The 12,003-nt window shown below is 53.7% G+C and overlaps 3 protein-coding genes across 3 annotated transcripts; 2 read left to right on the top strand and 1 right to left on the bottom strand.

The window, feature by feature from the left end:
* Positions 1-2,100: 2,100 nt before the first annotated feature.
* On the top strand, positions 2,101-3,096 carry J4E84_001794 (uncharacterized protein; the record flags this gene model as incomplete). Its single annotated transcript, XM_049384424.1, has 1 exon — positions 2,101-3,096. One exon carries the CDS (start codon positions 2,101-2,103, stop codon positions 3,094-3,096), a length of 996 nt encoding a protein of 331 aa, XP_049247780.1.
* A 307-nt stretch (positions 3,097-3,403) lies between these two features.
* J4E84_001793 (uncharacterized protein) lies at positions 3,404-4,602 on the bottom strand (the record flags this gene model as incomplete). The annotated part of the gene is made up of 2 exons (XM_049384423.1): positions 3,404-4,525; positions 4,597-4,602. 2 exons carry the CDS (start codon positions 4,600-4,602, stop codon positions 3,404-3,406), a joined length of 1,128 nt encoding a protein of 375 aa, XP_049247779.1.
* Positions 4,603-7,695: 3,093 nt separating this feature from the next.
* On the top strand, positions 7,696-9,978 carry J4E84_001792 (uncharacterized protein; the record flags this gene model as incomplete). Its single annotated transcript, XM_049384422.1, has 3 exons — positions 7,696-8,068; positions 8,116-9,410; positions 9,457-9,978. The coding sequence occupies 3 exons, from the start codon at positions 7,696-7,698 to the stop codon at positions 9,976-9,978; spliced, it is 2,190 nt and encodes a 729-aa protein (XP_049247778.1).
* Between the last annotated feature and the right edge of the window lie 2,025 nt (positions 9,979-12,003).

The raw sequence follows: 12,003 nt of genomic DNA, 5'->3' as shown, positions 1-12,003 counted from the left end.
TGCGCTGCCAACAACCCCTGTCTCTCATTTCCGCACGACAACATCGTGTCTGATGAGTGTTATCCGCTCGAGCCAAACCAGGCAAGTCTGCAGGTACTACGCATCGCTCTTCGGGGCTGCGAATGTAAGTAAACTTTTGTCCCAGCATGGTGACTGCGGTGGCTGATGAGGTGTGTAGTGCAACTCTTCGACTCGGTGGATTGTTCGGAAGGGGCCGGTGCGCCGTATGTGCTTAGTGAGCCGCCGACGTGTGATCCTGTGCCGGTGTTTAAGAGGGGGTATAAGATTGTTTGTTAGAGAGACGAGGTGTGGTTCTTGGGGAGAGTTTAGAGGTTGGAAGAACGTTTTGAAGGCTTTTGGCGTCGTTGATAGCTATTGTTTGTTGGTATGTTAGTCGGATAGAACGAGCCTGGGTTGTCGTTAGTTCAACACGTAATGATACCAGACACTCAAACTCCTGGGCTTTTCGTGGACGACCTCGGGACCTTCAGATCTTTCGGGTCTTACGCGTGATAATAAAGGACTCACAGAGTGGTGAGAACTTCGTTGATGGATATTATCATAACATCAAGACAATCTTGCGGATGCCCTGACAACGGAACGATCTCCGGTTCAGTAGGATGTCTGTTGGGCGACTACGTTGGTCCGTCTACCAAAGCATACTGATCTGATTCAGTTACGCAACGTTCAGAGGTTGCCAAAACACCAGACCTTCCGTTTCAGCGTTGCTGAATGAGTTGCAAAGGTTTGCGTCCATGTCGGTGATGACGCACGGAACTACCTTCTCCCTTCGCATCCATCACGGTACTTTCTCGTGCCTTTATTAAATTCTGACCGCTCACATAGCTTAAACCCTACCAACAACTTGTTTGCTACCATTCAAGCGGCTCCGAGAACGCAGGCTAGTTCTGAATGACCGTAGGTGAGTATGCTGGAGATCGAGTTTGATTTTGCAGCTGCGAGAGCTGACGCTTTCCACACCCTCTTATTCGAGTCTGCAGCTGGGGATTTGCCGCGAGGTGACTTCTTACGCTCAGACTGCATGGAACGCAGCATCAATGCCAAGAATCTGTATCGCAGTTCATCTCTTATCACCACTCCGACTTGCGATCCGAAAGTTTCGGGGTTGGGTAAGCATCTCGTGGCATCGTCCCCATTGCCCCAAAGGCGTAACTCCAGGCCGCTGCACCTGGGCCTCAACAAACGCCACACTTCCATCCCCATGGACTCGGCAACAAGTAGCCGCCAAACGAAAGATCAGTAATGCGCGTTACAATCGGACAAGACTCGCGCCCGCCTCTGAGGATCAGGAATTGAAAGGACCGAACAGTTCGGTGATGTAGCGCAATCATCGGACGGGCGCCCCGGCACCACCTACGTCATGGACTCCTTGAGCAGAGCCGCATCCGCATTGGGGTCAGGAACAACGTCTTTTGCTCCACACAAGCGGCGCCTGGCACATGGAAATCCATATCATTCCGACACGTTCCAGACGCACGTCTCACTATTGCGGACATTTCGGCAGTCCTGCAACAGCGGTGGGATGGTTGGCCGATGCTGTCCGAGGCGTCCTCTGGATTTCGCAGCTCAATATTTCTTTTACAATGTGCAGGTATAGGCTGCATGCTGTGCCGACAACGCGTAATCGCGACGATATAGCCTACATTAATCAGCTGCATCACAGCTGACAACACCTCGAAGATGCAGCATGAGGAAGCGCACTATACCGGAATCGGCAGATCTCGAAATTGTCATGCTGGAGATGCGACCCACAAAACCACGTTTTCTAGTGGCGGTCGACGCACCCAATGTGTAAGGCACGGCGATATCCAGACCCTGGACCCAAAGACCCTGTGCATTATCAATACGCGACGTCATGGGGGAGAAGTTTTCGAACGTAGCTCCAGCGACATTCATGGCACATGTAAGAATGAGCTGTAGGTTGGCTCTAATCATATATAACAGTAAGTCGCGGTAGTCTTTGTGAACGCATCAATCAACTTCACATCAACCTTCATCTCTTTTGCAACAAGATACCCAAAAGTTTTTCTATTACATCACCTTTCAACGTCTACTACATCACAACACACCACCACCAAGATGCCTTCTTTCACCGTCTACAAGGGCTCCAAGGAGAGCAAGATTGTCAAGTCGCAAACCACCAAGCCCGACCTCGAGAACGACCAGGTTCTCATCAAAGTGACCGCCTCCGGTCTCTGCGGAACTGATGAGCACTACAAGGGCGCCGACATGGCCCTCGGCCACGAGGGTGTCGGTGTCGTAGAAGAGCTTGGACCTAACGTGCAGGACCTGAAGAAGGGCGATCGCGTCGGGTGGGGATACGAGCACAACTCCTGCGGCCGCTGCGACAAGTGCCTCACAGGCCAGGAAACCTACTGCAGCGAGCGCCAAATGTACGGCATGGCCAACCTCGACCAGGGTAGCTTTGCTTCCCACTCCGTCCAGCGCGAGGCCTTCGTTTTCAAGGTTCCCGATGAGCTCACCGACGCCGAAGCCGCACCCCTGATGTGCGGTGGAGCCACCGTCTTCAACGCCCTGCACACCTATAACGTCAAGCCCACCGACCGCGTCGGTGTCATGGGTGTTGGCGGTCTCGGCCACTTGGCCATCCAGTACGCCGCCAAGATGGGCTGCGATGTCGTCGTCTTCTCCGGATCCGAGAGCAAGAAGGACGAGGCCATGAAGCTCGGCGCAAAGGAGTTCATTGCCATGAAGGGCAAGTCCGAGATCAGCGTCAGCCGCCCTGTTGACGCTCTCCTCGTCACCACTTCTGTCATGCCCGACTGGAAGCTTATGCTCCCTGTTCTCAACAACAACGCCATCATCTTCCCCATGACCGTTTCCGATGACGACTTTGCTATCAACCACATGGCTCTTATCGCCAAGGGCATCACTGTTCAGGGCTCTGTTGTTGCTGCCCGCGCTGTTCACCGTAGCATGTTGGCTTTCTCCGCGCTACATGGTATCAAGCCTATCACCATGGAGTTCCCGCTCACCGAGAGTGGTATTGAGGAGGCGATGGCCACTCTCCGGGATGGAAAGATGAGGTACCGTGGTGTACTCAAGCCCCAGTAGATGGATGGCTTTGTATGGAAAGATGGTAATGGAAAGGTTAATGAGCGGTGTATGACTAGTAGATACCGATGATAGACTTACGAATCTCATTTGTTTGAACATATACCACATTCTGTCTTAGGTGATGACTTCTTTGTGGACACTGAATATCCATTGTCTGCACATGAGCGCGGTGATTTCCCCTAACGGAGTACATGTATCTCCGCCTCCAAGAATCCGAAATGTATAGAAAGACCCTCTCGGCCTTCTATCCAGCCCCGTGCAGTTCTGGCTGTGTGTATCGAACCCCCCAGCGCAAAACATCCATTTATGCTGGAAACAAGCGGATAAGCACCGGTAGAATATCCCTCGGCTCCATCGTCTGCAAAGCCGCAATAGCAGATCTCACATCCGTGACCAGTGTTCCTTCGACCTCAGTTGCACCACTCTTGACCCCCTTTCCATCCTGTCCCCTAGCCTCATTGGTCTGCGGTACGTACGGAGCCAGAAGCGCCTGCAACAGTTCATTACCACTATTTCCTTCGCCTTCTCCCCGCCCAGGCAACACCAGGTTTGCCATATCGACATTCCTATCCTCGTTCTTCACCTCCTCAACACGCACACCCATCTCCCTCTTCCCAGACACAACCCCACCAACAAACTTGCCAACCTTCCTCTCGTACCGCTCCCTACCCAACTGTGACTCTGCAACACGCAACTCGGCCTCCCACTCTTTGCTCAGCTTCTTCATAGCATTCTTGAGCAGCTTCTTCTGCGCACCGCCAAACACGGTGAATAACTTCCATGGTCCTGTCTTCCAGGTCAAGATGAATGACTCTCGTGCTGCGAAGCTGGAGGTGGGTGTGTTGTGGTGCTCGATGACGGCGGCGAGGTATTGCTTAATGAAACGGATGGCGGCAGGAGGGATAGGTGCGTGTTTAGGAGTGGTAACCCGTTCGGGGCGGTAGGAGTCTATGGTTTCACGACGACGATCGACTGCTCCTGTTTCTCCGTGTGAAGATTGACGCTGATCGCTTGACTGCGAGTGTTGAGCTAACAGCGCAACGAAGATCGCGGTGTTCCACCTCATGATGTCGTGGAAGCGTTGGAAATGGTGCGTTTGATCGAGTCGGTAGAACCAGATCGCTCGAGTGATTTCCATACTTTGTTTTTCTTCATCTTTGATGGGCTTGCTCGCGTAGCGGTCGATGGTGGCGCGGTTGTAGAGGAAGAAGGGGAGCTGGATATCTGGTGGTATGTTGGGAAGATTTAGCGCCTGTGGAGTTTGATCGAGGATGTCGGCGAGGGTGATTGCGGGGATGTGGTTAGGCGGTATGCCGTGAAGCTTGTTCTTTAGCAGTATTTGAAGTTCGGCTTGATCGTGATTGTCTGGGCCATCGGTGTTGTGCTCCAAGGCAGTGATGGCGTGCGGCATCTTGGACTTGGGTACCTCCAGGGCTGATAGTATGAGAGAGCAATGTATCCAAAAGAATCATCAAGAATAGTCGGTATTCAGCGCACGTGCATAGATCCGTTTGCTCGCCGGTGGGGAAAATAGGAAGTGAAGGGCGGGAGCTTGCATACCTTCAAACGCCTACACACCGCCGCGGACGGAGGAGCAAACAAACACTGGGTTTCCGTCTTCCCAACCCCGCAAGTAGAAGAAGATTGTCGACTAGAACATCCTTGATATGCTCTTCGAACTGCCAAGTCTCTCCTTGGTACTCTTTTCAGTGCGATTCTTTTCCAGTCTTGATCAGACGACGATTCGCAACGTTACAACTTACCCATGAGCAACTCATAGCAGTGACCCTAACGGCCGTGCATAACAGATACCCCAAGCTCCGGTATCACCATACTCATATCGAAAACACGTCTATCAGATTTATCACTCTCATTCACCATCAGCTTCATTGCCTCCAACGGGGACAACCAAAACCCAAAAGCGGGCAGTACATCCATGACATAGTCCCGCGCTTCGAACTTCGCCTTTTCAGCTCGCTTGAGCCATCCCAAAGGATCGGCAAACCAGCGTTCGTAGTCTTTCTTTAACGCAGCTTGCGCATCGTCTCGATCGTGAATATCGTCGTTGAAGATATCGTTCGCTAACATAAGTTGCACTTGTGTTGTAATTTCCGACGGCACAATAAAGAACCGCGAAAGTAGAGTCATAAATCGATGGTATGCATGTTTGGGATTGTTGAATGTGTAAACGCCTATGTAGTGGTACTTTAGGTCCTGCGATATGGGCCGTGGGTCTCTGGTGAGATGCTCAAATGCCGGAATATGAGTGGCGATTGGGAACAAGCGGTTGAACCACATATCGAAAGATATGCAGCACGCATTGACTTCCAAGTTGATCCGCCCGACTTTCGAATGGAGTACCTGGATAAAAGATAGGGAATGGAGGATTTGCAGACATGTTGAGCTATAGACTCCTGAATGGGCAGTGTAGTGACGGGATATACAAGCACCTGCACAACGTCGAAAGTTGTCATCCCCAATATTTGTATAGAAAAGGCGGATGTGCTAGGCACGAGCTTTGCAAAAGCCGTGCCGCATGCGGGGCGTGATGCAAGCTTTTAGTCAGGTGCTGTTTAGCTAGTGGAAACCCCAGATTCGAGAGACGAGTTTTCGAAGGCGTTCATCGGTCGCAGTCAAGTCTTGAGACGAATTACAGACTTCAACACACGAATCGAAAAAGAGATGAGAAAGGAATTGACAAACCTTTGGTGCAGCCCGCTGCTAGTCATGTCAGGCAGCTTCATGTCACCTGGCGAAATAAGCTGGAGAAATGAGGTATCTTCTACGAGCATCCGCAATGTTGATGAGAGTTTCCGTCAAACAAGACATCACAAAGAACGTCAAGAAGATCGTTGATGCACGTTTGTTGATGTTGGTCAAACGTGCGGTTACGCGTTCGCGCCCACTTGTTGGTGGGGCAGCTCCACCGCTAGGCGCGCATAGGGAAGATGACGATCTTCAGGGTCAGTCCAGTGCGAAAGGTTAGAAGATGAGGCTGCGCAAAGTGTATCGATAGATGTGAGCGGGCCGGAAATCTCTGAGGTAGATGGGCAGATCGCGTGTTTCAGATGTGGGTGAGACGTTCGTTGATCGTTCGCAGACACGCGTTGCGCAGGTGGGCTCATGACGTCTGTCGCATGGCTTGAATGATGATCGTCCGGTGGTACAGTGGTGAGTGGTGGCTGGGTAAACACTTTCAGTCGATGGAGGGCCGATGTGGTGAGGTGGAAACAATGATGTTTACACTGATGCCACGTGAGGCCATTACGCAAGCTGCGGATGGAGATGCCGTAGTGACCAACGCCCAGAAACAGCAGGCAGACTACGCTGCAGTGTAGTCTTGTCCATCTCGATGTGGTGAAGATGGCGCCGCTTGCAGCGAGTCGACGGCTCATTGACCTCGCTGGCCAAGTGCGCCACAGTCAGATGCGGCATGATTGGCATGATTGGCTGGAGAGGCTGGGTGAGGTCTATTTGCGTGCAGCCATCCGCTGGTGCCGAGAGCACGGATGGGGTCGCTGGCCAGACAGTCCAGACTTGGTGTGCCGCAGGATTCCGGATGGCATAATATTGACATCCTTCAGGGAGCGGTAATGTGCAGCGGGCGGGGATGGGCTGGAAGAGTGAAATGTCGGTTTCGCGCGTATACGGCAATAAAATTAGAGGAAATACGAAGAGCTGGGCGGACCTGGCTGGCAGACTTTCAGTCAGCGCGAGAAGAGGCCTAGAGCGTCGTCTTGATTGGCCCGACGAGATTGTTCCTGCGTGCGAGTGTGGCGAAGCAAGTGCCCCTGCCCCCTCGCCCCTGCCTCATCCGAGTGTTCCAGCTTGGTCAAAGAAGAAGGCGCGCGTTCTGGAGCCTGCGAAGACAAAGGCGTCTGGCAGAGAAGCAAGTGTCGACGAACTCAGAGCAGTAGAGCACCGCGCAGTCAGTAAATGCTCCGACTATTCCCTGCGATCGCAAACTTGACAGCCGTTGGATCCTCTGAGGCTGGGCGCTGAGCAGGTGCCGCGCGTATTCATCTGGCCCACTCGCCGCGACCGTCGCAGTCTCGCTCCCCTGAAGCAGCCGGCACGCGGTGCATAGACCTCAGCTCCTGCGAGCTGGCATCCTCTTACCATCCGCCCCATCTCCTGCTCTCCTCAGGCACTTTCCAAACACCAGCGTTAGGTGACGACGAGAGCGCGCTGAATCGTTTTTATTGGGTTGCGTGCAAGTGCTGATCGCGCCCGTCCGGTCGTTTACACATATCCCCTTCCTTGTACTAGCCCTAGCGTCGCCCAGCCGCCGACAGACAGGCCTCTTCGCCTCGCTGCTTCCCGGTTTCCCTTCCCCAGTTGTCCTGCGCAACCACCTCTTTCGACATCACCGCCCATTCGTCGCTCCCGACTGCCACTCGCTCACCCGCACCTTCACCCGCACCCACCGCTTCTCTTCACCCCTCCAGGACGCAAACGAACCCCATTCACTGTGACTGACGGACTCCCTCGCGCCGCTGGTTTGGCCGACCTCCCTCCGCAGTACTCGTAAGGAGTACGCCCGCGCCTGAGTGCCTCGCTCCGCGCACCTAATACACCACAACAACACCGCCCACCATGAAGTTCTCCCTCTCCAAGTCGCTGTTATGGCTCGCAGCCATCGCGGCGCCCGTCGTCTCGGGCGAGCGCATCATCGAATCCAAGTCGCTCAACCCGTGCATGTCCAACTCCAGCTTCTCCGCCACCCTCTTCAACGTCGCATTCACCCCCAGCAACCGCAGTCTGGGCTTCAAGATCGAGGGTATCTCCAACATTGCCGGCAAGATTGAGGCCGACATCGAACTGCTCGTCTACGGATACTCCGCCATGAACGAGAAGCTCGACCCCTGCGGTCAGAAGGAGCTCGAGGGCATGTGCCCAATGAACGCCGGACCGTTGACTATCAAATCCAACATCGACATTAGCCAGGACATCATGAGCGTCATCCCAGGTAAGAAACGTCCAAAGTTGCTGCCCAACCCCCCTAACACTACACAGGCATCGCATACACAATCCCCGATCTCGACGCAGTCGTGCGAGTCAAGATCAGGTCTGCAGAGACCCATCAACAACTCGCATGTGTAGAAGCAGAGCTGTCAAACGGACATTCGGTCGACCAGAAGGCTGTGGCATGGGTGACGGCTGTCATAGCGGGTCTCGGTCTCATGGCATCCGCTATAACGTCTGGACTGGGTCATTCCAACACCGCCGCGCACGTTGCCGCCAACGCCATGTCGCTATTCGGTTACTTCCAAGCGCAGGCCTTCATCGGTCTCTGCGCCGTCCCTCTCCCGCCCATCGTGTCCGCCTGGACCCAGAACTTCCAATGGACCATGGGTCTCATCCGTGTTCAATTCCTCCAGGATATGGCAACATGGTACCAGCGTGCTACTGGCGGAAGCCCGACCACCTACCTGTCCCAGCTGTCGTACATCTCCATTGAGGTCCAGAAGTCGAGGAAGATGAGGCGTGCGCTCGACTTCACCACCGGAGCTGTCGGTCGCCTTATGGCCCGTAGTAACGCTGCCGCCACCGAGGCACAGGCTGGAGGAGACCGCTTGGTTCTCCACGGCATCGAGCGTGTTGGTTTCAAGGCCAAGATCGAAACGACCAACATCTTCTTCACCGGATACACCTTCTTCGTCATCTTTGTCCTCTTTACCGTCATCGGTGTCGTGGCCTTCAAGTACATCTGCGAGGGTCTAGTCAAGGCCGGCAAGATGAAGGGCGACAAGTTCGTCGACTTCCGCAATGGCTGGCAGACTGTGCTCAAGGGTATTCTCTTCCGTGTCGTACTCATTGGCTTCCCGCAGATGATGATGCTGAGCTTCTGGGAGTTAACTAAGCGTGACTCTGCTGGTCTGGTCGTTCTGGCTATCCTTTCTATGCTCACCATGATTGGTATCCTCGCATGGGCTTCTTCCAAGGTGGTCCGAATCGCCCAACGCTCCATCGCCATGCACAAGAACCCTGCATACATCCTCTATTCGGACCCTGTCGCGCTCAACAAGTGGGGCTTCCTCTACGTTCAATTCAAGGCGGCCGCCTACTGGTTCATCATCCCATGGCTCGGATACCTCCTCATCAAGGCCATGTTTGTCGGTCTTGCGCAAGGTGCATTCAAGGTTCAGGCCATCGCCATCGTTCTCATCGAGGCTGCTCTGCTTGTCGGTGTATGCGTCCTTCGTCCCTGGATGGACAAGAAGACCAATGGTTTCAACATTGCCATTGCTGCTGTCAACTTCCTCAGCGCCTTCTTCCTGTTGATGTTCACCGAGATTTTCAACCAGCCTGTAAGTAGCCCTCACTTCCACCACAATTCCCAACTAACGTTCGTAGGCTATCGTCACTGGTGTCATGGGTGTCATCTTCTTCATCATTAATGCCGCCTTCGCCCTGATCCTCCTTCTCATGCTTCTTGTCTCGTCTGGATTCGCTCTGTTCACCAAGAACCCCGATACCCGCTACCAGCCAATGCGCGATGACCGTGGCTCCTTCATCAAGTCGCAAACCCAGTTGACTACTGAGCTCGACGCCCTCGGTGCGACTGCTCGTGGTGAGGGTAAGGGCACCCACCCATACACCGGATCACGAAGCCGCATTGATGACGATGACGACTACTCTTCCGAAGAGCAGCGCCAAATGGCTGCTAAGGAGGGCGGCTTCAACGAGCACTACGCTGCCGTGCCACCACGGAGCCAGGGCAATGACGGAACTGTCTCACCAGCACCGCCATCCTTCTACGAGCGCCGCAGCCCAGCACCATCATACCGTCCTGGTAGCAATGGCCAAGGTCAACAACAGTACCGACAGGCCAATACCTCAAGCCCATGGCAACGAGGCGCAGGATACGATAATTGACGCCAGAGCGAGCACGAGGAGCAGGTGGGCCAAATCATCGATTCGTATCATCGCTCCTCAGTCGCTCAGCAGCAGCAACATCAAAATCAACAAAACAGGTTCTGAGCTATCTATGCGTTTTGTGCATATCTTGGGTATCCACACCAATATACTGTAATCATCAATCGAAATGGGTTCACATGGCATCAGTGCAGAGGGCGCAATCACACGATTACCCATCATGAAGCCGGCGTTTTCTTCGATATCTCTGTATCCGGTTGGGCAGAGAGTGGTACTTTTGGGTTTTCCGTTGACTGATCAGCATGGAGGATGATAATACCTATATCCATCTCGTATATATGTGGTCTTTCTACCTCTGGCACTTCATCGGTTGCTCTTTTCTCTTTGTGTCTGGGTGTCCTTATCTCCTTTGTTCAAGCAATGGGCGCAGTGGAAGACTATTACCAATTCCCTTCAGCGTTTCTGTTCGCAGCGTAGTACCGTGGTCCAGCGTAGGACGGACAGTCGATCGGCGGTGGCTCGGTGAGAAGGAGATAGAGTAGCAGAGCAATGAATCGTCGATTATTCAAGTTGATCTATCTTCTCCCTTTGACCTACCGTGGACTTGATAAGAAGCAAATTTGAGCCATGAAAGTTTTGGCTGGAAGGATGGCTAACCCCTAAGTATACAGATCAGATGGTTCGCAGCATGAGGTTTGGTCGGGCTCCACTCTCGTGCATGGCGGCTATTCGAGGTTGGTAGATTGGGCTGTCAAATTTCGCTTATCAGCGTGGTACATGCCTAATCTGGCGTGCGCGATATCAACAGGATGGATCTGAAGATGACTCCCACGTTTCGGTGAACGGGTGGCTTGAGGAATCACCCGATGGGCAGTTAAGCAGTACAAGCTCGATAGCCCCCACATGCAGCCGTGTGCATCTAGCGCAATCTGCGAACTATACGTGCGGTCGATAAGCCCACGCCCGTTGTCCTAGTCTTGGTTCGAAAGCTTGAAGCTCAGCTACGTCAACAAAAAACACTTTATTGAGCTACCGGCATTTCATCCGGGGTAGTTTGTTCACGATGCTTGATGCCGCAAGCGCAGAGCAGGGGGCGTCGGCGGAGTTGCCCCAGTTTTCACAGTAAGCGCTGACGAAAGAAGGTATAACGAAGGTCACGATGCAGGATGAATCTTTTCGGTGATGACAGCATGTAGTAGATGATCTTCAGCCGCTCAGCTCATCTCCACGTTTCGCTGTCATGGTGGCTCGGACGGGACGGCAGTCAAAAGATACACCAGCGATGTGAGCCAACGACAAGCTAGCGATAACTCACGATAGCTCCACAGCCTTCACGATCTCATGACTTAGCTGTGACAAGTGCGACAAGTGCCGCAGCCCATCTCCACCAGCCACGGTGTCAATAACGACGTCACAGAAAAGAAGCACCGAAAGTCTCCAGAAAAGCTCCGAGCAAAAACGTCAAGTTTCGCATGTCCATCCAAGCAGAGAGCGCGAGGCATGGCACGCAGCCAGACGTGTCGCACACAAAGGCACACCCTGGATGGGGAATGGTGAGGTCGCGCAGCCCAATCAAACCACGCACGTTCACCCAGCGCAGGCCAGTAATTGGGGACCCGTAGCCAAGGACAGCGCGCCATCAGTGCGCTACCGCTCTTAGCCAGCTGCGCGACCACCCGGCTAGGAAAGACGTGTGAATGGGTGGGCTTCTGGAATCACGGAGGTGTTCCCAGGGGATGCGCTTTGTCTCTTCCCCCCCACCGAATCATCGGCGTCCAACAGCGCTGGCTAAGATTGCTATCGCGTTGGTACGGGTAGGGATTCCACGAGTGCCACCCGTCGTCCCCGGATACTCCGGGGCACAGCGCGGTTCTTTGCTTATAGACCCGTTTGCAGGTCCCGATCGCTTTTCGACTCATCGACACACAGCCAACAACGCTTTGGCTGCGGGCCTTCCGCACGCGCCGCCCATCGTTTTATTGCGACTATCATCGACAATGCTTCTTACTCTCTAGTAGGTTGCGC

The sequence above is a fragment of the Alternaria hordeiaustralica genome (assembly GCF_023758085.1).
Source record: "Alternaria hordeiaustralica strain BMP 2776 chromosome Unknown scaffold_2, whole genome shotgun sequence".
Taxonomy (NCBI): Eukaryota; Fungi; Ascomycota; class Dothideomycetes; order Pleosporales; family Pleosporaceae; genus Alternaria; species Alternaria hordeiaustralica.
The sequence above is the reverse complement of the archived record's forward strand: the minus strand, read 5'-3'. Positions and strand labels throughout refer to the sequence as shown.